We start from the raw sequence: 26,977 nt of genomic DNA, 5'->3' as shown, positions 1-26,977 counted from the left end.
TTATCTTAGTTTGGCAAACACAGTGATGTGCTCTGAATTCACCATCAACTCCTTCTCCCTGGACAGGAACAGCTCTTTCACTGTATGCCATTTGTATTTCAGGGTGTAACTAGTTCTCGGGATTAGCTGAAGCCAGTGATGTGCTGGGTGAAGGGATGCAGGTGGGAGAGATCAATGGTTTGTGCTTTCCTCACCTTTCAGATGAGTTTCTTTTGCTAGTCTTTGTCTTAAACAACTGAAACTGGAGAGAAACTGTGAGAGGTTGGCCTTAATGTAGGAGTTTTCCCTGAGAAACAACTGGGTGATAGCCGTGTGTTAGCTACAGAGATCGGGTGTCTTGTCTTCCTTTTCCTCTTGCAAACTGCAGTGTGAGCCAGACCTCCCCTGCTCTGGTAGCTGAGTTCTACATTCCTAGGATTCCCTCAACCTGAGGGAAGGCATGAAGTTACATTGGGGTGGGTTTAAGTTGGATATCAGGAGAAGGTTCTTGCCCCAGAGGGTGTCAGGCACTGAACAGGCTCCCCAGGGAAGGGGTTACAGCTCCAAGGCTGCCAGAGCTCCAGGAGCATTTGGACAATGCTCTCAGGGACAGGGTGGGATTGCTAGAGTGTCCTGGGCAGGGCCTGGAGTTGGACTCAATGATCCTTGTGGGTCCCTTCCAACTCAGGATATTCTAAGATTCTACAACTCACCAGCAGAAAAGGGGCATTGTCCCCTGTGTTGTGCCCCAGCACAGCATGCTTGGCCTGGCCCTGTGTAGGGCTGTGCTGGCTGGGTTGGAAACCTCGCCAGGTTTATTTTTCAGAACTCCTGGCAGTACATCTGCTGATGAGGCTCCCCTGCCTTCCCATCTGGGTTACCTCCTTGTGCTTCTTGGCAGGTGCAACTGTCACAGCCCTGGTTTCGTGTTGTGCAAAGAAGGGGAAGATGTTTTGAGGCTGCTGCTCTGCTAGGCTGGGATCCCTCTTGGATCTCAGCGCTGCAATGACCACCATGTGCACTTTTATCTGGGATGTAGTTGAGCTGCCTGCTTCACTGTTGAGGCTCAGCAGCCTTCCTGTGAGGAAGTCTCCCTTTCACACCAGCTGGAGGGCTTTGAACTTACAGATACATATCTTGGGGCAATTAGGTCTTTGTAGCAGAGCTCTGCTGCAGCCCATTCAGAGCCATTAAATGGGCTCTGGGAGGCATTCCTGGCCTTCCCTGGCTGCCTGCTGCATTCACATTCCCTTTCTGGGATGATCTGGGATAAAGTCTGTGGGCACTCTTATAACAGTTTTTCAGAGTGGAATGGAGTTGCAGGAGTGTGTTTTGATTACAGGCTGGGCACTTGTAAAGGAAAACAACACACACGTGCCAGCGTGATTGTTGCAGTTCAAATCACAGAACTGGAGTGTTTTGGGGAAAGACCTCTGTAGGTCTTTAATTTGACCTTGTGTTTGAGGTGGGGCTGTCACTAATGATAGGTGAGATTAGCTGGGGCTTTATCTGGGCAAGCATAAGGATGAGATCCCTGGCCTCCCTGTGTTTCTCTCCCAGGGATGAACACTCCTTGTACTGAAAATACTTCATGGACATGCATCCTGACTGTCTTGCATCTCGGTTTGTGGCTTTTGCCCATTGTCACACTGTTTGTCACTACTGAGAAGAGTTCATGCCTGTCCTCTGCAACTTCACTTCCAGGAGCTGCAGGCAGTGATCAGATGGTCCCTCTACCTCAGGGCTGTTCCAGCCTGTGCCCCAAGCTCAGACTGTGGTGCCAGCTCTCTGCCTTTCCAGTTCTCCACATCCCTTTTAAGCTGCCCAAGCTGTTCAAGTGCAGTGTCACCAGCCTGATGCAGAGGGGACATTAACTGTCCTCATTCTCTGGCTGTGCTCCTGGCGGAGCCTGGCTGCCTTAATTCACAACCTGGCTGGCAACTTTCTTTGATGGGAAAGGCCATAGTTAAACTGCTGCAGCTTGGTTGTTTGGTTGGGAAGTTGGGATGTTTGCTGCAGCTCTGCAGTTGGATGCCTGGGGAGCTCCAGGGTGTGCAGCCAGCCAGTTCCTTCTGGCAGCAGTCCTTTGTGCACCTATGAGTTGTGACTGTCTTGCCCTTCAGGACTGTCTTTTCACACTTCCTTTCCTGCCACTGTCAGAGCCAATTCTTACCAACAAAGAAACCCCAACAACATTTCCTTGTTAAACAACCCACAGGGCCTAAAGGGAGCAGACAGAAACACATGTGATTTCTTGTTATAACATGAGTGACTCAGGCGAATGTTGTGCCCATGACTCAAGCAATGCCAGTGCCACAGAATATATCAGAGGAAACCCCATGTGGAACCTCGGCAGAGCAGTGCCAGTGGCAGCAGGAAGGAGTGGGTCCCCCATGTGCCCAACCACCCTTTCTTCCCAGGCTGAAGGAGCACAAGGACCAAGGGGGATTTATACTGCTGCAGAAGCGATACAAGAATGAGCTGCCACAGCCTGGAGTATTTTCTGGCTGATGTTTTCTGATATGGGTCTCCCACAGCAGAGCAGTGCCCTTCCTGGCACTTTGCTGATGATTCTCCACCTATCATGGAAGCCTTGGAACGAGCACTCACTCTTCTGCCGCCTGACCCTGGGATCTGGAAGGAAATGAAGAGCCCAGAGGACAGATCTGGTAGGGGCACTGGTCCCCCCTTGCTGACCTGGGACCACCTCTGCACCCCTGGCCCTGCCAGGGAGTGCCCCTGACCTGGAGCTACTCCAGGGCTGGGCTACTGGCCTGTGAGGCACCAGGTGCCACAGGAGTGTGACATGCCCCTCACGATGAATGGAGCTTCAACCACTGTGTCCCTTCCACCGCCTGCCCAAGGAAGGACCACAGGAACTGGTGTCAAGCTCCAGGGTGCAGCCAGGGCACGGCTAAGCATGTCACAAGTGCCAAGAGGGAAGTGACTCACTCACCTGGGAGCCAGCACAACGCCCTCTTCCTGTCGGAGCCTCTTCCCAGGCAGGAGCATACTGACGGCTCAGCCCTGCTGGTGTCTCCACTTGCGGCAGGGATCTGGCGGGCTGGGGTCTGTGACTGAGCTGGAGCAGGGGCTCTGTGACCCGAGGGTAAGACACTCCTTTCCCTTCTGCTTGCTCTTTCAGGCGTCCCTCCCCAAGCTCCACAAGCTCCTTCTGTGTCTGGGTAACTCAGGACACGGGCTGGCTCAACATCCCCCATGGATCTCTGAGCCATGGCATCTCAGACAGTGCCAAAGGCTTCAGAGACATCTTCATCCTCCCAACCTGGGTATGGGAAGACGCTCCTTGTTCTGCATGCCCAGCAAGCAGGGATGAGGTGATGAAGTGCATTGTGACAGCATGAGTCAGGCGGGTGCTGCTGGTGTCTTTGGGGCTGTGGGGAGGGGAACTGCTCCCACCCAGCTCCTATTCCACCCCTGAGTGACAACGACCCTGGCTTCGCTTGGATGCTGTGAAGCAAGGCGAGGAGTCCTGCCTGGCCCTTCCTCCTGTGAGGAAGAGTGTTGCAGTGGGGATACTGCAACACCCATATATCAAACCAGGAGTCCCGTGGAAAGGAAATATATACGGACAGACAGATTCTTGATAGCTGTTTCAGAGAGATGTTTATTTCTCCAGCCGCATGGCCGGAGCTCTGCCGAGGAACTGTTCCAGTCACGGGACCAAGGGTCCTTCTGCCCGCGCAGGGAACACAAACCAACCAACGGGAACGAGGCTGAGCAGGGGCAGGGAAGCCCCGTGTCTGTGCCCTCAGGGCCCCTCTCCCAGGGCTACACGGCAGGGGAGGGACCCCAACACCTCACCCGTTTTATTTTAATAAAAGGCGAATGAAAACAACTGGATAAACATAACAAGAACAGTTTCAAAACAAAACAAGCCACCCTCCTGAGTCTTTAAATGTCCAAACAGATTCTCTGGAACATCTTAGGGCTGACAGAAGGGAGACAGAATTCTCTGAGCATGCTTTGTGGGGAAACTGAGGCAGGAGAGGGTTTAACTTCTTCCCTCCCCCTTTTCATCCCCCACTCGGCATTGGAAAGGGATTTTTGGGGAAACAATTGGCAAAAGCATGGTTTTGTGAGGGAAACCATGGATGAAAAAACGGATTGGGAATACACTGGGGGTAATAGGACATAGGGTAAAAGGGAAAGGTGGGATTAGGAAAGGGAGACTGTACGGGGGACTTACAATAGAGATACCGTCTAACATGACTACGATTTTTTGCATATATACTGCCTTTTACAGGAACACCATCAGGCCCAGTGACCTGCGATGCTTGTAACCCTTTTCTCTCTAGTACAATATTAAATTCCACCACTTCTCCATCTCCCAAGCTTGGGATGCATTTTTCAGGGTTATTCTTTTTAATAGCAGTTCTATGCACGAATATGTCTTGCTGGTTGTCACACCTTGTTATAAAACCATAATTTTGCTTAACATTATACCATTTTACTATCCCTAAGGTCTTAGTTACTATGATCTTTTCCTTTTTCCGAGTGGCTGCTGTTTTCTGTCTCGCTGCATCTTTGCTCTCTCCTTCAGTCGCTCCCGTGTTGGAATTCTTGGGGCTGCTGGTGCCTGCGCGCTCTTCCCGGGGTCGCGTTCGGGGCCGCGCGGGCCGGGCCGGGCCGTGCCGCTCAGTTCTCCGTGCGTCGCCTCCTCTGGTCGCAGCTTCGCTGCCGCTGCCGGGCGCTGTACCCACGTCTCGGCCGGGCCCCCGAGCGACGACCCCCCTGCGCCCTGCTCCAGCGCGCGTCTCGGCTGGGCGCGGCTCCGTTCCACCGCCACCGCCGCCAGCCGCCGCCCGCGTGCCGCCTCTCTCGGCCGGGCGTTCACGGGGTTCGCTTCACCACGCGCTGCACGGGGCCATTCGGGCACTGCCGGGTCCCGCCGCGCCTCGCTCCGCCGCCGACACTGCGGCTCGCGTGGCTCCGCCCGCGCGCGGGAACTGCCTCGCTGCTGCTCGCAGAGCGCTCGGTGCACGTGGCCTGGGCCGCACGGTCCCTGTGCCAGGCTTCCCTTCGCCAGGACACAGCTGACATTGCTCAACAGTCTCGGTAACTAAATAATATTCACGAAAATATTCTTCCATCGGCATATATTTTGACTCCAGTATTAACTGTGTCCAAACGGTTTTCCAAAAGCCCTTCGTAAGAATTAAATCCCAAGAAACATAGAAAAAGTTCTTAAACAACCATGCCAGGAAGTGTTTCAGTTCTTTCTGAGCTTGAATCAAGCTAAAATTTACAAATCGTTGTTCAAGAATCATTTTAAGATAAATGTCCATATGCGGCTCTGAGAGCCAAGAGTCTTCCCACGGTTCCTCCATAGTTTAGATATGGAATAGCAAAGCAAAACCAAGAAGAGGAATCCAAAGTTTCCAGGGTTTACTCACACAAATCAGTCGCTTAGGGATCGGGGATCGTTCTGCTCTCAATTCTCCACCATTTGTTGCAGTGGGGATCCTGCAACACGCATATATCAAACCAGGAGTCCCGTGGAAAGGAAATATATATGGACAGACAGATTCTTGATAGCTGTTTCAGAGAGATGTTTATTTCTCCAGCCGCATGGCCGGAGCTCTGCCCAGGAACTGTTCCAGTCACGGGACCAAGGGTCCTTCTGCCCGCGCAGGGAACACAAACCAACCAATGGGAACGAGGCTGAGCAGGGGCAGGGAAGCCCCGTGTCTGTGCCCTCAGGGCCCCTCTCCCAGGGCTACACGGGGGGGGAGGGACCCCAACAGAAGAGGAGGCAATGCTTGGAGCCTCTCAAGGAGTCCAGGTCCCTCATCCCATTCATCCACAGCCCCTGCCCAGGCTGGGCAGGCAGATGGGGCAGGAAGTGTCTCGCTGAAGTTGGGAGCAGCAGGAGCAGTGTCCCAGCTGTGGCAGCTCAGGCAGGACATGGCTTTTGCCTCCAGCAGAGCTGTGACAGCCTGGGGCTGTAACACACAAATCCTGACATGATGGCCCATGAACTCACCCCTCTGCCCAGTGCAGCAGGGCTGCACTTAGGAACCAAAACCAACTGGAGGCTGCCCTGCTCCCTGCCTCATCCACTGCTGGTGAGGCTGTCCAGCTACCAGCAGTGACATTCTCTGCCAGTCTGGGCAATCTCTGTGGCACAGCCAGCAGCAGAAGCCATGCCCTGCCTTTACAGCTGCCAGAGGGTACCCAGGAAGTGCTGCTGCCACTGCCCCAGGAGTGGCTTCTGGCCGATGGGTTGGTGTGTTTTCCTGCTGAGCAAGCCCAGCTCTGGGGCACATTCCTGCAGCGTTGGTAACAAGTTGGGGACACACTGTGCTCGGCTCTGAAGTGCTCATGATGGGGGAAGCTGAGTTTATTTAGTATTTCTTTCCTGAAACAAGCAAAAGAAAATTTTGCAGAGTGTTACATGAGTAGTGGGAACTCACAGACAGTAACACTCAGCACTAGCTCAGCACGTGCTGCAGCTCCAAAAGAACTTCATGCTTTTTCAAAGAGTCATCCTGGCACTCAAGAATGTGTTCCGGGGACTGGAACCAGCAGGGACCAAGCTCGTCTGTGTGCCAGTGGCTGGTGCTGTCACAAGCTCCATGTTGGTATTTCATCTTGTCCTTGTTTGCTGCTTGTGTCACTGACAGGGCAGTCACAGACCCATCAGCAGAAATGCTGCTCTTCCATTTGCACTCCTTGGAGAGCTCTTCTCTGCCAACACAGTGTATCTTGCTCTTGGGAAGAAATCTCTGGATACTTGCTTATAAAATCAAGAGTTTCTGATCCCTCCAAAATTTACATGTGGTTATCCAAAGCAAGTATGTTGCAAACGGGCTCCATCTAAGAAGGAAATAACCCCAAGGACATGTGCCAGAGGCAGGTGGTGCTTACAGGAGGCACTGGGCATCTGCCATGGCAGTATGTGCTGCCATGAGAATGCTGCTGGGTGCCAGACCCATGGGGAACAGCCACTGCCCACCAATCAGACTGTGTGGGGCTATCCCCAGACAGTAGAATTTGGAGCAGCTGCTCTGGGATCCAGCACTTACAACAGCCTGAAGGACTATCAGTGCTCCTTAACAGCATCTATGGGAATCAGAATAAAAGAAGTTAATTTATTTTTTATTAGGTTGCAAGTTGGCTTGATGAAAGCAAAGGCATATTCAAGACTGGTTTTTTTCTCAACTCAGCCTTGCATGGCTGTCAGAGCTGTCAGCCTGTGTGTGCATTCCCTGGGTGGGAAGAGCGGGAAATAGTGTCAAGCACAGGGCAGTCAGACTGCCAGGAGTGCTGAACAAGCCTAGCCTCCACTGGCAAAATGCATCAATATAGGATTCAAAGTTACATGCTCAGAAATTGGCATCAGGGCCAGGAGAGCAGGGAAAGAGGGTCCCCAGGAGGGAAGGTAGTAAAAAGGAGAAGCTACCTGTGGGCACTCTATGGGGGCAAAGGAACCTGCTGATGCAGAATGGCCATGCTGCAGGGCTGAGCAGAGGAAGGATGAAGACTTCTGAAGGTTCCTCCCCAGCCCAAAACCCCCTAGGCTTTCGTTTCCTCTAAGGGCTGCATTGTGGCAGGACAGTGAGCCAAGATTTGTCAAGTGTTGCTACATCCCCTGCGAGCACTCCCCATGCCCCTGACATCACTGGCTGCTCTCCCCAGAGACATGGGCTGGCCGTCAGCCAAACTCCGTAGCCTGTTCTTGTTTGGTTTTAAGTTTGAACCCCCAGAAGCAGCCTAAAGGGCAGAGCTGGGGCTTTGTCTCACCCATGAAGGCTCAGGCTCCTTCATCCCTACAGCGGCTGATGGGAAGGGGAAAGCAGGAAGGATGTCTGGTGGCAGAAGGAAGGAGATGGCTGCAGCTTCCATCCCAGCACAGCTCTGGAGCATCACTGCCAGAGCCTCAGCTCACCCTGATCTGGCCTGACAGAGACAGAGCCTGGCTGTCCCTTGCTCCACATGCCAGCCTCCTGTGCAGCCCACCCTGCTGAGGCTCCCATCCCATGTGGTGCAGTTGCTATGCAGGTCCCTCACATTACAGGGGTTACACTCTGCTCAGGGGGCTTCCAGATACCTTGGCCACCCTGTGCTGTTGTTGTGGGGGACTAGAGTGACCCCACAGCAGCTCAGACATGTCCAGCTGTGGTGCCAGTTGTGGTGTCCATGGACTTCCGGTTGTCTTGGAGTTCTCCCTGAGCAGGGTTCAGAGCAGCAGGATTGTCCTGCAGTTTGCAGAGCACTTGCACGTCTCTAGCCTGGCTGGAGCTCAGCTGGGGCTCCTGGCAGCTGCCTGGCACCTGGATGCACACCTGCAGAGCACTGTGCTGAAATGCACGCCAGGTGTTTCCCTCTGTAGTGACCCTGGGAAAGGCTACCTGCACCCTCTGGGGAGAGCCAATCCAGGCTTTGCCTGTCCCTGGCTGGAGACACCCAGGCACTGGCATGGACAGTGGGTGGGTTCTGGCATGGTGCTGGCTGCCCTGGTACTGTGCAGCCCATAACCTTGGGAATCCTGAGGCCAGGTGAGCCAAAAGCCAGCATAGAGCAGCACTGCTGCTGTCCACCTTGGCTCCTCTGTCAGTACCCCATCTCCTTCACTGATGAGGAGATGGCCATATTCCAGCTCAGAGCCAGGGCTCACCAGCCCAACAACAGAAGTGTGACTTGAAAGTGTCCCAGTGTCTGTGCCAGCTCCTTGCTCTTGGAGAAGTTTGGCTGGTGTCCTTAGTGGTGAGGCGCAGGGTACACAACCCTCAGCCTGTCCTTGTGGCTCCCAGGACATGAAGTCATGCCATGGGGGTCTCTGGTGCCCCCACAGTACGGACATGGCCAGGACCTTCTGTGGAATGTTTGCCATAGGGGGCATTTCGTGAGAAGAGCCAGGAGAGCTTTTCCCAGCCTTTCCAGAGGAACTCCAGTGCAGATTGGCTTCTTTTGCTGTTGCTTGGGCCCCTGTCATTCCTCAGCAGCCTTGTGGCAGGCTTGGACACACCTTTGTCCTGGTCATGGACGCTGCAGCTCTGTTCAAGTGTGTTTCACAGTGAGCCCAAGCACCAGACTCAGAGCTCTGGTTCCTTTAGGTGTGTCAGGTGTGAGGTTTTTGCTCTAAGCTCACATCTGTACTGCATGCAGGTGTAAGGGCAGAGGAAGGCATGGAGGGCAGGTTAATCATCGCCATGGGAGCTACAGCCTGGGGATTTATTGGCTACGGCTACATGGGATTTACGGCTTGGCTGGGACATGCGTGCAGCTTTGCTTGTCAGTGGTGTCTCTCTGAGCACCCCGCCATAAGCATCGCCATGCTGAGTGAGCTTCAGGCTGCCACAGGTAACGGTGGCCATAATGTGATGGTGTATGGGACAGGTGACGATCTGTCCTGCTGTGGTGTCTCACTGTCTGCTGAATACGCCCGAGATAAAGGGAGGCTTGGGATGTTGGAATCCCTGAATTAGCTCCAACACAAGTGTAAAGGAGACTACTAGGGAATGAGTCTGTCCATATATGAGTTTCCTGTCTCTTCCTTTCCTGGAAGTTATTAAGTGGAAGTTCTTCTGCCATTCATCTGTTTGGGAGGAAGATGCTCAAAAAGTTGTCTAATCCCAAATCTAACTGGGGACACAGAGTGGATTCCTAATCTGCCTTTAGAGGAAAATCCCAATTTTGCCCTCTTTCAGGATCATCAGAAGCAGAGATACTCTGAGGAAAAAGCCTTAAGGACTTTCCAGACCTTTGCTGTCTTTCTTCTACAGCTTATTTTATTTCTCATTTCCTTTAGCTGATGTCACACATTTCCTCTTCTCTAGTGACTCTGCAGTCATGCTGCAATTGCTCTCATTCTGGTGCCCTGTTCTTAAGAGCTGCCAGTGTGGAGACTGTCCAGCCCCGGGGCAGGGAAAATAACATCTGGGAGACAGCCAAGCATCCTCAGTGAAACCCCCACCGCTACTAAGGCTGAAGATGGACATATTGTGCTGAATTTTTTCAACTCTGGTAAGCAGAAAATATACTTTATTAGTACTATTCCTCTTGGAATATACTCTTGCTGATGGCAGAGCTTGCTTGCATCTATAAGCCAGTAAATCCTGACTGGGAGAGCATGGTCCGTGGGAGAGTCTATAGACTGGGAGCAGGATCAGCAGGTGTCCTGGCCATGCTCTGCTGCTCAGCTGATTACTTCCACCTTCAGCCCTGCATCCAGTGGGGCTGATGATACAAGCCACCTGGGATTACTGGCTGGGGGACTGTGGACAAGGCAGTGGCTTGGGCTGCAGGGGGTTTGGCCAGGTGGCACAGGCTGCTGCAGCAGAGAACAGCCACCCATACCCTGCCCATGGTGCCTGCTTGTCTTTCTGCTGGCACAGGCAGTATGAACAGGCTTCAGAGAAAGGGGAACTGCCTCAACAGGACAGGCTGAGTGAGAGCCCCTGTATAGTGCTCCAGAGCCCAGGGCTCAGGGCATGCCCAAGTGTACAGAGACATGAGCTTGGGTTCCTTAGGCTGAAGAGGGAATTGGGCATTGGGTAAATTCTGTGGGGAATGGTGCTATGTTCTCTTCAAGCCGTGCTTAGTAGAAAATATCACTTGGCTCATGAGAAGGAAAGAACACCTCTCTTGTGATTACGTGCAGGACACTGGCATTGGAACAGCACAGCCTCCTCATGCAAAGATAGGTGAGCTCTACCAGGTGCTGCTGGGGCCAGGAGATGGCACTACCCTCTCCTGCGGGCCACCTTTGCCAGAGATTTCAGCAGACTGGAAGCAGTCACGGAGCATGTTCTCGCACTCACCTCTCCATTTCAGAGCACAGCCCTCTGGCTCAAGCCCACCTTCTGTGCAGGACTCTGCTGTGGAGAGGACATGCATTTTTGCTCTCCCTTCCACCCCATCTGCTAAATCTGGCAGCTGGTGTGTAGTCTGGAGACCAGTAAAGTTCACCAGAGCTCCTGGGTAAAGCTTGGTGGCCACCATGTCATTGTGCAGCACCAGAAATGGAGGCATAGGTGGACAGTGCCCTGGGGCACTGTCTGAAGGGACTTTGTGAACAACAGCTGTGCCCAGGTATTGTATGTGAGCACTTCTCCTCATGAATCCTGCTACAGAGATGCATTACCTGATTTCTCCCCCCAGCCCCCCACTCTTGGTATACTCAGCTCTGGTGCCACAGGAATAGAGCACCTTTCATTGCAAAGATCCCAGCCCTAAGCACCAGAACTATTTGCTGGTGTTGCAGATAGTCACAGCAGTGTGAATTTATGATGCAGATTTGGAAAAAAAAAAAAAAAGAGTTCTCTAATGATCTTAGGTTATTAGGATTTCTTGGGTTTTTATTCCTTATTCTAATGTCAGAGTAGTGTATCAAACATAACACTCCCCACTAGTTTGTCTTGCCTCTGCACGGTCTCACCCCTACCCTGAATGTCCATATTTGCCTGGTGCCCTCCCAAGCTGAGATGCAAATCCTGCCACCCGGCACATCTCTGCAGTGGAGATGGCCCCTCAGAGAGTGGCAGAGCTGGGCTGAGACTCAGACAGTGATGCAAGGTCACGTTGTGACAATTACTGCTTCTCATCCATCATAGACGAGGGTGTGCAAGCTGATCCCTGAGATGACCAGGACTTGCCTTATGTTCTGCATGAATCAAAGGAGAACAGGGGACAGAGAGTGGGCCCTGCCTGCTCTGGATCCCCTCCATAGGGCAGCAGCGAGTGACAGAGGGATGTGCCAAACTCTGTGGCTACACCCTGATTGTGTCACATCCTAGCTCGTCCTCCTGGCTACCATCACCTGAATAATCTACTGCCCTTTGGAGATCAGGGGGCTCTCAGCAGGGTGGCAGAGATCAAGGTGAATGAGGAGAAATACATGTGTCACCTGGGGCCAACTCCCACTACTGCCACAGCTGTGTGTCCATTCCACACGGACTGTGGCTGGAAGACTGATCTTAAGGACACTTGGAACCCAGCATTGCCCAGCATGCAGCTGCCTGGGAGGGTCCAAATCTTGTAATTGTCGTGTCCTTAGGGGACCTGTGAGGCGTGAGGAAGAACAAGACATCAGGAAGATGACTGCTACCTTCCTCTCCTAATGACTGGAGAGCAGTACCAAGGGGTGCAATTCTGTGGAAAAAGGGAGAGCAAGCTCTAGCTCCAGCTGACTTCCCCATTTGCAGAGGAAAATTGCAAACATGCAAATGTGTAAATGAGGAACAACAGCACAAGGGCACCCAGGGGGACTCAGCCCACAGAGGATGGGATGGGGGTTCCTGGCACTGCCTGCTGCTGGGGAGGATCCAAAATGTTTTGAGGCAGAAGGGCACCTGCTCAGCAAGTCTTTGGGGAAATGCCTGTTTTCCATGGGGCTGGTGGAGCTGAGGCAAGCCCAGTACAATGAGCAGCACCCGGCATTCCCAGCATAACTCACTCCAGTTTAGGCTTCATGACTGGTGGTAAAGTTTACTCACTCTCAAGGAAAACCACTGTGTTCTGACAATTCCATTAAAAACTCAGCAGTCTCAGCCCCAGCAAGCAGCCCCACTGAGGGCTCTCCCACTGCTCTCCCTGCAGCAGCCACTTGTCTTCCCATGAAGGGACAGGGAGAGAAAAACATGCAGACCTGCAGGAGCGTGTCATGGTGACGTAAGTGCTTGCCCAGCATCACACAGGCAGTCAGTGCTGGAGCTGGGAGCAGGTTGCGCATCCTCTGAAGGGTAAAAGCAGCAGGTTAAAGTATACAAGGGATTAGATGAGATTCACGTAGAACTGAGACAGGGATGTACAATATTGAGGATGCAGAAATTTGATACAGAATCATATAACCACAGACTGGTTTGGGCTCATCTCATTCCGCCCCATCATGGGCAGCGACACTTTCCACTATCCCGGGTTGCTCCAAGCCCCATCCAACCTGGCCTTGGAGACTTCCAGGGATGGACTGACTGATATGTTCAAACTGTAGGCAAGAGTTGAAGAAATCCCCAGTGAGGTGGAGACTGCTAATACCAAACCCTGAAGGTGTTTCTGTAGAGACAGTGTTTGCCAACAGCCTGACATGGAAGTGCAGAATTGCTGCTGCTGCCTCTTGCATCTGACAAAGAAATGGGGCAGGGGGGAAGGGAGACAGGTTGATTTGATGACAACTTGAGTTCAAAATGATGATAGCCAAGACTTTAAGATAGATACCCTGAGGTGAGAATTAACAATGTGGCACAAAACATCACTCATTATTTACTGAGAACAACAACTGAGAGGTCTGGTGGCCTGTGAAGGGGATGTTGGGTGTCTGCAGTGCCGGAAGCTGAGAGACCAAACACAGTCTCTACAAGTGTAAGCAGGAAAATATCAGAAAACAACAGGTAGATGGTGACTGGAAACGACTCCATGCCCAGCAGGTCTGCTGAGGAAACAGAGCTGGGAGGAGTAGTGATACACCAGCCCTGGGCCGCCATTTATCCAGACCTGGGCAGGCTGGAGAGGAACCTCATGCATTCAGCAATGGCAAGTGCAGAGTCCTGTGCCTGGAGAGGAATAACCCCATGCACTAGTACCTGCTGGAGGCTGCCCTGCTGGACAGCAGCTCTGTAAGAAGGACCTGGGGGTCCTGATAGACTCCCATGAGCCAGCAGTGTGCCCTCGTGGCCAAGAACGCCAGTGGTGTCCTGGGGCACATGAGGAAGACTGTAGCAGGTTAAAGAAGGTGATCCCGCCCCTCTAGTCAGCCCAGGTGAGGCCACATCTGGAGTGCTGTGTCCACTTCTGGGCTCCTCAATCTAGAATTAAACTCCTCAAGGAAGTCATGAAGCTCCTGGGTCTAGTAGAGGCTGCAGAGATGATGAAGGGGACTGGAGCATCTCTCTGATGAGGAAAGGCTGAGGGAGCGGGGGCTGTTCAGCCTTGAGAAGAGATTTCCGAGAGGGAACCTCATCCCTGTCTGTCTGTGTCTGCAGGGAGGGATGAGGACAACAGGACCAGACTCTTTTCAGTGGTGGCCAGCAACAGGACATGGACACCAGGCACAAACTGAAACACAGGAAGTTCGATCTGAATATGAGAAAAACTTAGCTGTGAGGGTGACAAAGCCCTGGAACGGGCTGCCCAGAGAGGCTGTGGAGTCTCCTTCCCTGGAGTTATTCAATCCCCATCTGGATGCCATCCTGTACAACCTTCTCAGGGGAATTTGCTTCAGCAGGGGCTGGGCCAGGTGATCTCCCTAGGTCTTTTCCAACCCCAGCTCTTCTGGGATTCTGTGAGACATTTTTACCACATATTGTTTCACTTTAAAATAAGTATAAACAAGTTAAAAAGTATCAGGAACCATGGTGGGAGGTAGGGGCATGGGGGAGGTGGCAGGGGAAGAAACGAGAACCAGATGCAGGGACAGGACGAGTCATAGAAAACAGTCCTGATTATAGTAAAAGATTAAAGAAGCTTGAGACAGGGCTCATATTATTTTTAGCTAGGAACAGATTATTTTATCTAAGAACTCTCATGCAGAAAAGTATTTTAAGATTAGAGATGAGTGATCTGAGACCTCATTGTAGCAAACAATGCTGGATGAAGACACAGAGGGGTTTTTTTGTATGTTGTGGAAATGGGATCAAAGAGAGGAGCAAGGAGACAGGGCAGGTGTCGGGCTGGAACCAAGGCATCAGCAGAACTCCTATGGTCATAGCTGAAAATGAAAGGTGGGGTTTGGCTTGGCAATGGGGCCAAACCAATCAGCTTGATTTATGCTTTCTATTTTTAGGTAAGAAGAAAAGCTACAGCAGGAAGTTGTGCTTTAGATGTGCCCACTCAACACCATGATGTCTGGAAAGGGCAAAGAGGGTGCGGAAAGCAGTGCTGATTCCTACATTTCATGCCACATAGACTCCGAGTTTCGCTATAACCTCTTCACTGTTTTCTACAGCATTATTTTCATTTTGGGCTTTGTTGCCAACTGCTATGTTCTCTGGATTTTCAGCCATATTTACCCCACCAAGAAACTCAATGAAATCAAGATATTCATGGTGAACCTGACAGTAGCTGACTTGCTCTTCTTAGTTACAATGCCAATGTGGATTGTTTACTACCACCACCATGGAGACTGGATCATGCCTGAGTTCCTCTGTAATGTGGCTGGGTGTTTATTTTTTGTTAATACTTACTCTTCTGTTGCCTTTCTGATGGTCATCACATACAATCGTTACCAAGCTGTGACTAATCCTATTAAAGCTGCTCAGCTGACCACCCAGAGGAGAGGTATCTACCTATCAGCAGCTATCTGGATCATAATAGTGGGCAGCTCTTTGTATTACCTTTTTGACAATAATACTAATCAGGAGGAGGTTGACTCCAGGAATTTCACGCGGTGCTTTGAGCGCTATGACTCCTCGAGTGATGTTTCAGCTGTTCTCGCCATTCATGTCATCATCTGCATCCTCTTCTATATCATTTTCTTTTTAATACTAGGTTGGAACATTGTCATTATCAGGACCTTGTTCTCCAAGTCAGTGCATCCACGGAAGAGCACTCACGTCAAGCAAAGGGCCCTCTGGATGGTGTGCACAGTGCTGGCTGTATTCATCATAAGCTTTGTGCCCCATCACATCGTGGACCTGCCCTGGACTCTGACTGTTCTGGAGCAGTGGAAGAAGGAAAACTGTCAGCTGCGCCAGCAGCTCAATGATGCTCACCAGGTGACTTTGTGCCTCTTGAGTACAAACTGTGTGTTGGACCCGATCATCTACTGCTTCCTCACCAAGAAGTTCCAGAAGCATCTTTCTGAAAACCTGAAAAGCATGAAAGGGAGTCGCAAGTGCTCCAGGCAAACAACAGACACGGTGATCGAGGGCACCATTCATCAAGAGGAAGCCATTAGGATCTGTTAGGGCCACTCTGCATGTTCTGATTGCACATGGAGAGGTGTGAATTATTCACTCATCTTTTCTCAGGAAGAGGCGCCAAGGGACACAACAGAGGACCAGGATTTTATATTTTCTTTTTCCCGTTAGATAGAAGAATGGACACTTTCTTCTATCACATGCAATTGGCAGAACTGGAACCTGCAGTAATCTGGCAGCAAAGCTCCTTCTGTCCGGGCTGGTGTTCTCATGGGCACTGAGAACAGCTCAGATGACCTGCTTTAATGTGAAAGAAGTATGTCACTGAGCCTCTCCAGTGAGCAGCTAGAAGCTGAGCACGCCAAAATTACCCATCCCTGCTCCTCTGCCTGCCCAGCTCTCGCAGAGGATCCAGTATCAGAGCTGTAAGGGACTTCTAAAAGATCTGGAAGAACAGACTGAGCTGTGAGTATCATCTGGTGGCTTTTCTAAGCAGCTTACATGGTCCTGTGAAGAGAGTCTGAGCTGACAAAGCTCTTGGGTGGCTGTAAGGGACGTAGTCCATGGACATCCTCAACTGCTGTCAAAGAGATCTGCACCTCTGATCCCTTCATCCCTTCTTACCGACTCACCTGGTCTTCTGGGATCCAAACTCAATAGATGTCTGGGAGTAGCTATTATGAATCTTTGCTTCCAGATCTTGAGTCAGTAAAGTAGGGAAGGAAAGGAAGAGAAATTGGCAGTGCCTCAGCACAACTCCCTCCCCCTCCACCAGATCAGCATTATGGCCAAAGGCCACTATGGTCTGCCTTGGCTTCCTGTGTGAGAGCAGAACTGGCCAGCCAGTGGCCTCATGCACTCAGTTTAGTAATTTCTGACTGACTGCATCTGTTTGTGACACCCAGTCTTGCTCAGGAGGCTCCAGATAACAGAGGACTACTGTCAGCATGGGCATTATGATAAGAAAAAAAAGCTTAAAATGCTTCTGGATCTTTGTACTTATTTATTTAAATTGGGGTTATAGTCATTACATTATTCCTTCCTCCAGCCTTTCCAGTTCTGCTGCAAAGAAACGAAGCTGATTAGTTCTTGATCTACAGCAAGGGAAGTGTTAGGTCAGGGCACTTGACAGACAAATAATTCACACACTCCAACAGCACTGGAGACCCCTCACCCAGGGCCAGATGCAGTCCACTGGTGCCCAGGGCAAAGTGGTTTTCCATGGGTGCTGAGTTCTGTTACCAGTCATGAGACACTCCGGGTTCCTTTTCTGACCCAAATTGCTCAATCTAGCACAGGAAATTGGGCAGAGAAGGGAACTTACTTGTTTTCACAACAGTTGTTGGTTCCCTAAATGATCTAGTCTGTTGATGACAGGAAGAGTGCATCTGACCTGTGACACCAATTATTCATGTGCAGGACAGCAGCCTTCCCACACCTGCCTGAGAACGGGAGAGATAAGCTCAAGCCTTTCCAAAGACAGGGCCAATATTTGTACTGCTTTGCCTGTATCCAGTGGAGATATGGGTCCTTCAGATGTATGCTCTGGAGCTCCTCAGGCAGCTTGTGTCCTTATTTGTGCCAATGAGGAAAAGAACGAAGATATTTATTGTTCTAAGGCCATTTCCAGGGCCAGCCCTGCACTCCAGGCCCAGTGCCAGACAGAGGAAACAGTCTGATCACAATAGGAATGCATCTCCCTCCTAGTCCTGGGCTCTGTTCCAGTAATGGCCACCCACAACAAACACTTGCCAGCACCTCGTGCTCCTCAGGCACGTTCAAAGATGCACCCTGATTCTGCAGAGCCACAGCACACGGGAAGGGAACAATTTCTGTAATTTAAAAGCCTAAATCTGGCTTGCTGGAGGAATCTGCCTCTGTTTCTGCACTGTTCTGTGGGCATATTCTGGATGAGGAGCTTGGCAGCTGGTGGGGAGGGGGGGACCTGCTTTCCCCCCTTGGCTCCCAGCAATAGTGGAGCTCTCATTTCACAGATCCCAAACCCCCGAATAGATGGAGTTTGGCAACTATCGGAAGAAATGGAAAGAAATTTTACATGGAGAGCTGGTAGGTGCATGATCTACCAATTCCTGGAAAGCTCGCAAGAGTTTATAGTTTAGCTCTTCACCATGGGTACATAAGAGGCTTTATTCCATGGCTAGCACTGTGGGCTCAGGGAACAAACATTAACTTGCATCTCAGGAAAAGGCTAAGTGGAGGGAAAGGCCCCAAGGCCACTTCAGGAGATGTTGCAGTAATTAGTCAGTAAAAATGCATTTCTAAAAACCAGGCTAAGCTGCTACTTCTGTTCCTGGAATTACTTTCTTGTTTTTACTGCAATGTTGTATTACTCTGCTTTACCTTGCAATGAAATGGATCCTCAAAAGTTCTTTTAAATAAAGTGTGTTCTCCAAGTGTTTTGCCCTTTAACTTTTCTGACCTTCTCATCTTTCTGTATTTATACTTGAAGGAAAGCCTTGGTACCACACCGAAACAGCTCCAATGTGCCTTTTGGGTTTTTTTTATAACCATCATATGAACTCTTGGGAGAGGTGAAATTAAAGGCTCAGCAAGGTTCTACCTGCTAAAAGGGAAGGGGAAAGAAATAAGTTCAGATGGGAAACAATTTACGAAAAATCTGCTAGAGCTCTCCAAAACCCAACCAGACAAAACCCCCTGAACTCTCTGACCTGCATATGGGAAATTTATACAAACCAATTGTGTTGGCATCCCTCCCCTGCCGCGTAGCCCTGGGAGAGGGGCCCTGAGGGCACAGACACGGGGCTTCCCTGCCCCTGCTCAGCCTCGTTCCCATTGGTTGGTTTGTGTTCCCTGCGCGGGCAGAAGGACCCTTGGTCCTGTGACTGGGACAGTTCCTGGGCAGAGCTCCGGCCATGCGGCTGGAGAAATAAACATCTCTCTGAAACAGCTAGCAAGAATCTGTCTGTCCATATATATTTCCTTTCCACGGGACTCCTGGTTTGATATATGTATGTTGCAGTATCCCCACTGCAACACAATTGTGCGGCTCAGATGTGACAAACCATTTTTACGTATTGGGTTTGCGGGGCTAGGCTGTGGTAGCGGAGAAGGCGAGGGGTGGGGAGGGCTGCAGGGATGTTTTTTTTGGGAAGCTGTCAGAAGCTTTCCCCGTGTCCAATGAAGCCAAAGCCATTCGGCTCCAGGGCGGACCCGAGCCCATCAGTGACGGTGGCAGCACCTTTCGGATAACATTATAAAGCAGGAAAAACAGTTATTGCACGGGAGCAATTCGTAGCCAAAGAAAAGAGTGAGAATATGTGAGAAACAGCCATGCAGAGCCCAGTGTCAGTGGGGAAGGAGGGCAGGACTTGCTCCAGGTGCTGGGGCTGACATTCCCCTGCAGCCCATGGCGGGGCAGCGCATGGTGGGGCAGCTGTGCCCCTGCAGCCCATGGAGGGCACGGGGGTGCAGAGATGCACCTGCAGCCCCTGGAGGAGCCCACGCCGGAGCAGGGGGATGTCCGAGAGACTGTGACCACGTGGGAAGCCAGAGCTGGAGCAGTCTTGGCAGGACCTGCGGACCCGTGGAGAGAGAAGTCCACGCTGGAGCAGGTTTGCTGGCAGGACTTGTGGCCCCATGGGGGACCGGCAGTGGAGCTGCCTGTTCCTAGAAGACTGACCCCATGGGAAAGATGCCACGCTGGAGCAGGGAAAATTCTGAAGAGTCCACTGAAGAGTCCATCCCTTGAGGAGGGAGAGGCAGGGAGAGAGCGTGTGATCCCCTATTCCCCGGCCCCAGCACTGCTGTGGGGAGGAGAGAGAGAATCGGGAATACAGCCGAGTCCAACAAGCAGGGAGGGGTGGGGGATTAAGATGTGGATTTATTTTTTATTACCCTACTCTGATTTCTCTAGCAATAAATTAAACGGATTCCCCCAGCCGGATCATGTTTGCCGTACCGGTGCTGGGTGAGAGATCTCTCCTGCACTGCTGTCGCCCTACCACCCTTGGTCCTGTTTTCTCTCCCCTACCCAGCTGAGGAGTGCGGTGACGGAGCGGCTTTGGTGGCACCCAGCCGGGCTGGCCCCGCTATTAAATACCCGTTGGGACAGTGAGCGGAGGGGAGGCTCCGGGAACGCAGCACGGGCCAGACGCGCAGCGGCACCCCGCGGTACCCCGCGGCTCCCTCGCGGCGCGGGCGCGGCGCAGCCCGGCCCCGGCGCAGCCCGGCCCCCACCGGCCCCGCCCCGGGGCAGTGACGCCACTGCCGGCGCCGCGCGCTCTGTTCCGGCGGCGGGTGGGGAGCGCGGGCGCCGCTGCCATGTCCGCTGCGGGTCCCGGGCCCGGCTCCGGAGCCGCCTCTCGGTAAGAGCCTGCTCGGGTCCTGGGCACGGAGTACCCCCGCAGCCCCCGGAGCTGCTCCCCAGCTCGAGTTGGGACCAGCCGGCCGGGGCTCCTCGGCCGCGGGCGGTGAGGCCGACGCGTGTGCTCCTGCCCCCGCCCCCGCCAGAGCGCGGGCCCGGGGGGCTGCGGCAAGACCGGTGGCGCGGGGCTGGACCCCGTCTCGCCGCCCCCGAGCCCGGCGGCGTGTTCCCGGCTGTCCAGGTGTCTTCGCCGCTGCTGGTGCGCGGAAGAGCTGGGAGGAAGGCAGGAGGGGCAGTGGGGCACTGTCCGGCTCCCTGGGCTCGCCCAGGCAGGGAGGAGCGGCCAGAGGGAACCTGGATTCAAACCCCGCCCCGCGACATGCCCAGGACTCGGGTAGATGCCCGCGGGAGGGACCGCGGCTCCCGGGGCCGGGCGCAGGCTGTGCGGGCACAGTTCAGCACACCTGCATCGCTCTTGGGTGGGTGTAGCTGCTTGTGCTGAAGTTTATGCAGTCTAATAGGATGTTTGGGCTGAGCTTGGGCTTCACAACCGAGGTTGGATCCAGATGGATGTTCCTGGTTCTGGGAATGCTGTGCAGAATTGCTGGAGCTTTATGTACAGCCAGCTCCAGAACAGAATGCTTTGTTAGCTTGGCTGCTGTGCTGCATGGTGTGGCTGAATGGTTTCCAGAGTAGAGCTAGTCCTTGAGGGAACATCGAACAAAGAGTCATGGTGGAGTTTGCTTTCAGTATGGAGCTAGCTCTCTTTCTGTGATACACTTCGTCTGTAGTGTAGTAACCTCCAACTGGTGATTAACAGTCAACATACTGATTAAGATAATCAGTAAAAGTCATAGAAGATAATCATAGAAGCCTTATCTGCCACTTGTTTGGTTTCCTTCAGTTTTGTCTGTTGTGGATTATCTTAAATTCCGGAAGCTGAATAAGGTATGTTTAGTTGAGAATCACAATTTATGTGCCTCAAGTCAGTGGTTTCATAATAAGTTACTTTTAAAAATGCATGAACATAGTGGCTTTCTCAGCCTGCAAACCTACAGACTTGTTGGGCTGACCCTACTGTGTTTGGGGGATTTTCCTTGTCACGTTGTGGTGCGATCCTTCTTACTTGTGGAGTTCTGCTATCCAGCTTTTGCCACACAAGCAGTGATCTGCCAGTACATTCTCCCTGCTCTGTTTGAAACATTGCTGAACTTGAAGTCCTGAAGTTTCCAAGTTGCTGCAATTCCTGCAGTGTCTGCCTGCAGCTTTTGTCTCCCCCTCAGCTCTCCCTGCAGCCTCAGCAGCAGTTGTGGCACCTGGGGAACTGTGTATTGTTGGGTTGTGCAACACATTTGATTGAAAAATTGTTGCTTTTCAATTAATTTGGTTGAAAAACTGTCACGGATGTGTGCCATAGCTGTAGGGATTCCCAAGTAATTGGTGACTTTGGAAGAATTTGTAACTTCTCAAAACTTTGCCCTGGAAATACCCAGATGCTGAATGAGTTTTCAGTTGAATATGTCAGAGGACACTGTCAATGGGTTTCCATGTGTTGTATGAATGGGTTGGAGCCCCTCTACAGCAGATTAATGTACCATTTCCTAACTTCTGTGTACCAAAAGGTGGTTATAGATGGCTAAACATAAAACTAGATAAAATATACTGAAATACTTTAATTGAACTAAAAGTCAGGCAAGTAGTGTGCTCCTGTGTGCAAGCCATGCTATACGTAAGGTACCCAAGGCATAAAGCAGATAATATGTCGTTGGGACATGAGTAGCTCCATGGCTGTACTCTCAGTTAGCAGAAGTAGGGTTATTTTTTTCCCTCTTGACAAGTCTCTGCTCTTTTTCCCTGAAATCTGCTCTTAGAAAAGGGACGTTTGATAAAACTTTTACTGGGTCTGCAAAACCCTGTGATTGGAAGAGGAGCTGCCAGGATGGAGATGTGTGGAAACTTTTGAGCCTGAAATGGAATTGTGTCAGGACTTAACAACTGGTATTTTAGATATGTTCTTGCACCAAGCAGTGTCTACAGACTACCTATCTCCAGACAGCATCTTCTTACAGGACCTTGGGGGTGGTTTTGTCCCTTATACCATGACCAGTGGCACTCACTGGTTGGTTATACACTGAGGAAGGTCTTTTTCAGCTTTTTTGTGCTTTGTCTTACCCTTAATTTATTTTCTTTATTTCATCCTAATTTATCCAGAATTTTTTTCCTTTACTTAGTTAAGAGGCCACAAACCAGCATCTCTTCAGCAGTATTCTCTGGTGGCCCCTCTCTAGCAGTGATTCTGGGATAATTTGTGCAGATGCCATGACTGGAGGCACTCCAGTACCTGAGGGAGTAACTTCAAATCCTTTCTTTCTTCTTGCTTCTGCCAGCAGAGCCTCAGTGAAGGTGATGTTGCAAGGGCTGGGATCTCCTCCTGATGCTTTACCCAACATGATGTTTAGGAAAGTGCTGTGACACAGCAGGACATAGCAGCCTCTTCAGGGTATGGTGTCATTGTGATTCACACCAGTCACTTCCCTGTCTTTTCCAGGTTGTCACCCATCAGTCCTGTAACTGAACAAGCTAGCTAGAAAACCAGCCTTGTATTTAGAAAAATAATATAATACTGTGATGGAGCTGACTGGGGACTCTTTCCATCTCTTGAATAGACTTTTACTTGGGGTTAAGGGTATGTCTAGCCTAATTTCAGAGGTGATGGAAGAGTTCAGTTCAGCAGCAGATGGGTCCCTCCTGAGTTAAGACTTGACCAGAGCGCTATTCTTGCATCCCAGGAGCTTCCTGCTGCATCTTGAAATGTTTGTTGGTTGTGTTTGAATACTGACAGTGCTGTTTCTCTGAGAGTCACCAGCTGGAACATGGCATAAAGTGTGTGGCAGCTTTAAACCTTGGGTGATGGTTCCTGTTTCTATACAGAGTGTGCTATTATGTGTAATTCCATTTCTGGGATTTTCCAAATCAGTCTCATACTAGTGTTTTTTCTGTGACTCTTTTTTTGCCCTGTTCTTTTTGAGAGAGCTTAAGAAATTCTGCCTTAAATATTACTGACTTAAGGTGATCAGGGTAGAAAAATGAATATTCAGGACCAGGTGATTATTAATTATTCAGAAGAGAAAAGAATGTAGCAGCTGTTTTCAAAACCACATGGAGGTGTTTTGGGTAGAAAAACAATCATACTGGTTCTCTGTACTTCAGATTTCCTCATGCAGCTCCTTTGGTAAAGGCATAGTTGTTCTTATCTACCTGTTGGGGAAAATACTGTCACAGAAGACAACACTGTTGGTTCAGGGCTTTGAAGTTTCACGTGCAAGTCTGGTCCCATGTGTAGGGTATATCTGTTGCTTTGTTCCCTACCTTTACAATAGCTTTTGAAATTTCAGAAGCTGTTGCCTTGATTATTCTGTGTACTTTAAATCCCCATTTCCTGTCCATCCAGAACTTTTTGGGGTATAGGAAGGGGAGCTGGCCTTTCTAGAAGATGTGATTCAGAGTTAACAGGGGCGCTTCATTATCTTGGCTGATATTCTGAAGAACTACAAAGACACATGAGGTTTAATTCTTCTTATTCTACTTTCTTTTTTTTCCCCATTCTATCCAGTAGTTAGCTCACATGCCAAGCTTCCTGCTATGTTGATGTTTCTGGATATGAGCAAAAATTAATTCTTCTGGTTTAGAAAATAAAAGAAGTTACAAAATACTCATTCTTGCCTGACCCGAGGAAAGCCAGAAAGTCCCCATGAGTCAATAGTATCACTGCGGTTGGCATTTTACAAGATAGAAAAAACAGTTACAGTAATTCCGTGAATCATTAGTCTGTATGATAGCTATCCAGCACCTAAAGAATGTAACTTTATGCTGAATAAAAAAACAGCACCAAGTTGTCATGTAAGTTTCTCTAATGAATGATATTAATTTTTTTTTGTGGCTGCAGTTGTAAAAAACCCAAATATAACTGGTCTTTATTGAAAGTGTAGTTTTCACTGAGCTACTGGCAGAGTCCAGTGTTATGTCATGCAGCTTCTTTTTCCAGTGAAGGAAGTAAAAAGTGGACTAGTTTTTGGCAGACTAGGCCTAAGTCAGAGACAACAGCCCTTTGGGTAAGGTCTTGATACTGATAGATTTTAGAGCTAGGAGGCAGCAGAAAGTGCTGTGGGCTCTTCTTTCCCACAGGTTACCTGGTACCTATGGTAAGCAAGAAGACACTGATTCCTTGGGCTGTCATTCAGCCCAAAGGTGTGTGTCAGCCTCTGGTTCTGCCTAAACTTCAGTCCTGTTCCTCACTCTCCCACAGCCCCTGGAAATAGACCTGTGGTCACAGGTGACAGAGCTGCCAGGCCCCAAAGAGCTGTGGAAGTGAGTTGTGCTCTGCTCCTTACTGTTCCAGTTGCCAAATAAAACTGGTTGTAACTTAATGGAGTGTTGGGTTAAACATGCTTTGATTACCACTGCAGGAGTTTGTGTAATGTGATGCCTCTCAGCTGGTGTCAGCTGAAATGAAAGTGCACGATCTTCTTACTGGCCACAGGTCAACTAGTTACGGATCCGTTAGTAAAGCAATGACCAGGTCGTTCATCTGCCACTTTTCATCTTGGGCTCAAGATTTTCTGTGGTCATCAGGCTTTCCAGGACATACAGCACTGGTTTTGCTGGGATTTGTTTGTTATCTGGTTAGGGATTGATTCTCAGTGCCAAGGTCTGAAGAAAATATATTTATAGCAATGAAGATATCTTCATGATCTTGTTCATTTCCTCCTGGGAGCCACACTTGCACGTACCAGAAGGTCAGAGGACCTGGTTTACGTGATGCTTGAAGCAGTGTAGTTTGTTGTCTTTCTTACTTTTTGTGCTTGTTTTTTAAGTGTTGACAAGAGTAAACCGCACATGTGGAAACGCATGCTGTGGAAAGATGCAGACACAAAGTTCGGGTCTCGTCATTTGCCCACAGTTGTGTAAACTCTGAAATCTGATGCTTTTCTTTAGCTCACCTCCTCTTTGTCTTTTCACCTTAAAAGCTGTAACTCAGGAACTGCAGTAACTTGAAAAGCAAACAAACAAGAAAACAGTCTTCCCCCCCGCCCCTTTCCCCCCCAAAAGAACCCAAAACCTTCACATGCCTTTTTGTTTCTTTGGCTCTCCATCAGCTCCTGTTGACTTGTTGCACTTTGCAATAGACACAGTTGCCATTTGGCTGAATCTGGTAAAGCAGTCTAAGGGAGACCCTGTGATCAGGAACACTCAAATGGCTGCTTATCGTACAGGAACATCAGACCTCTCTCTCCATCTTCCCTTTGTGTCTTTGGTGTGTGTCATCCCATTCCTTCAGGGCCTTCCAATGATTTTTTTTTTTTTGGTGCATGTGGCAGAAGCTGAATATGCATTTGGGATTACTGAATCCCTGGAAGCGTTTAAAGCCAAGTTGAATGGGGCTTGGGGCAAACTGTGGAAGGTGTCCCTACATATAGTAGGAGAGTGGAACGAGATGGTCTTTAAGGTCCCCCCAGCCCATTCTGTGATTTGGTGACTGCTTCTGAATGAACCCAGAGTCTCACTACTTGCAATAGCCGTGCTGGGTTGCTCGGCAGACTTCTCTTCTGCATTAGAAGGCTTGGGAGAACTTCTGCAGGGAGCAGAAGTGCCCTACAGTAAAGAAGTAGGATGGTCCAAAGACTGAAAGCTTATGTCACCACAGTTTTGTTGTCTGGAAGTATATTTTTGGAGGAGAGGGTTACTAATTGACTGAGTCACTGAGTTTAGAAGTTAATATATTTGAGTACTCTTGAACTGTAAATATTTCATATGAGCTAAATATAAAGAGTTACATGACTGGCAGTTAGATAATTCAAATAAATAACGGTGTGAAAGAGAAAAAAAGGACATGGAAATAGATGGAAGGCCAACAGGGAAGAGTAAGGAAATATGAGTATGTCTTTAATCTGAAGGTTTTGTTGTCCTGGCTGCAGTATCTTTTGGGGTCTGTGTAGAAACTTCATGCAATTTCTCAGTATTTGAATGTAGCTTTTTTGCTGACTCTCCTGGTCTGCGAGGTAACTCTCCAGGTAAGTGAGGAGCACTCACAGTAAATAAAATACCAGTGCCTTCTTTTTTATAAAAAATAATGCACAGCATACTCAGGATCAACTCAGACTTTTTGCTTACATGTGATTTGGTCGCTGGTAGCATATGTTAATTATGGTTCATGCTGAAAAGCACATGAGGTAACATGAAAAAAAAAAAAGAGAGTTGGGAGAAATGGGGCCTTTAGGGTAGATTTGAAAAAAAAGTCATCAGCCATTTTTTGGCCAGAGTTGTACCCTGTGGAGGAGACTGTGCTGCTGTTTGTGAGATGTTTGTTCTTTTTTGAAAGTTGGCTGACCAGCCAAGAACAAAGACGGAAAAGGATTTTGTCAGTGAGCTCCAGCAAGAAACAAATCATTTACCATCTAAGTCTGCATTTATTTGAGACTTTATTTGGTTGTAAATTTTGGAATTGTTGAATTCCAAGTAGGACATGTTCATTCTTGGTTTGGGTAATTTTTGATGCTGTAGTACTAACTAGTTGTAGATCCTGTAATCATAGCAATTACTATTTGGTGGTGATCAGGGAGCTGACCCCAGGGTTGTGCTGTCTGTGCTGTAAGAAGTCTTGGGGAGATGACAAAAGGAGGCTTTCCTGGAATGTGGTGATGCCAGGGTATCTCTATTCAGGGACAGTGGGATGTGGCCAGTGTGAGTGAAGGAGTTTATAAATGGGAACAGCATTACAGATGCAGAAGAAGAGAAGCACTCTTGGGTCTGTATGGGTGGAAATCCCAGACCTTAA

General features: G+C 50.1%; 2 protein-coding genes and 1 long non-coding RNA gene across 7 annotated transcripts in view; all 3 read left to right on the top strand.

The window, feature by feature from the left end:
- Positions 1-2,371: 2,371 nt before the first annotated feature.
- LOC125337508 lies at positions 2,372-10,772 on the top strand. Its single transcript, XR_007208070.1, has 3 exons — positions 2,372-3,088; positions 9,783-9,969; positions 10,607-10,772. It is a non-coding gene; the product is annotated as an uncharacterized LOC125337508 (long non-coding RNA).
- Positions 10,773-10,930: 158 nt separating this feature from the next.
- Positions 10,931-18,227, top strand: PTAFR (platelet activating factor receptor). Its single transcript, XM_048327343.1, is given in 4 exon segments — positions 10,931-11,014; positions 11,017-11,037; positions 14,723-14,770; positions 14,772-18,227. Coding segments are annotated over 4 exon segments (1,212 nt in total). The 5' UTR covers positions 10,931-10,945; the 3' UTR covers positions 15,846-18,227.
- A 1,830-nt stretch (positions 18,228-20,057) lies between these two features.
- Positions 20,058-26,977, top strand: part of EYA3 (EYA transcriptional coactivator and phosphatase 3) — a 58,530-nt gene continuing 51,610 nt past the window's right edge. For 4 of the 5 annotated variants that reach the window (XM_048326858.1, XM_048326857.1, XM_048326856.1 and 1 more), the window contains exon 1: positions 20,058-20,143. The gene's annotated coding sequence lies outside the window, so the exon portion shown is untranslated. The remainder of the gene's footprint in view (positions 20,144-26,977) is intronic. The other variant, XM_048326855.1, reaches the window with a different exon arrangement.

Source organism: Corvus hawaiiensis, chromosome 23 (assembly GCF_020740725.1).
Source record: "Corvus hawaiiensis isolate bCorHaw1 chromosome 23, bCorHaw1.pri.cur, whole genome shotgun sequence".
NCBI classification, from domain to species: Eukaryota; Metazoa; Chordata; class Aves; order Passeriformes; family Corvidae; genus Corvus; species Corvus hawaiiensis.
This window is presented reverse-complemented; position numbering and strand designations above follow the sequence as displayed.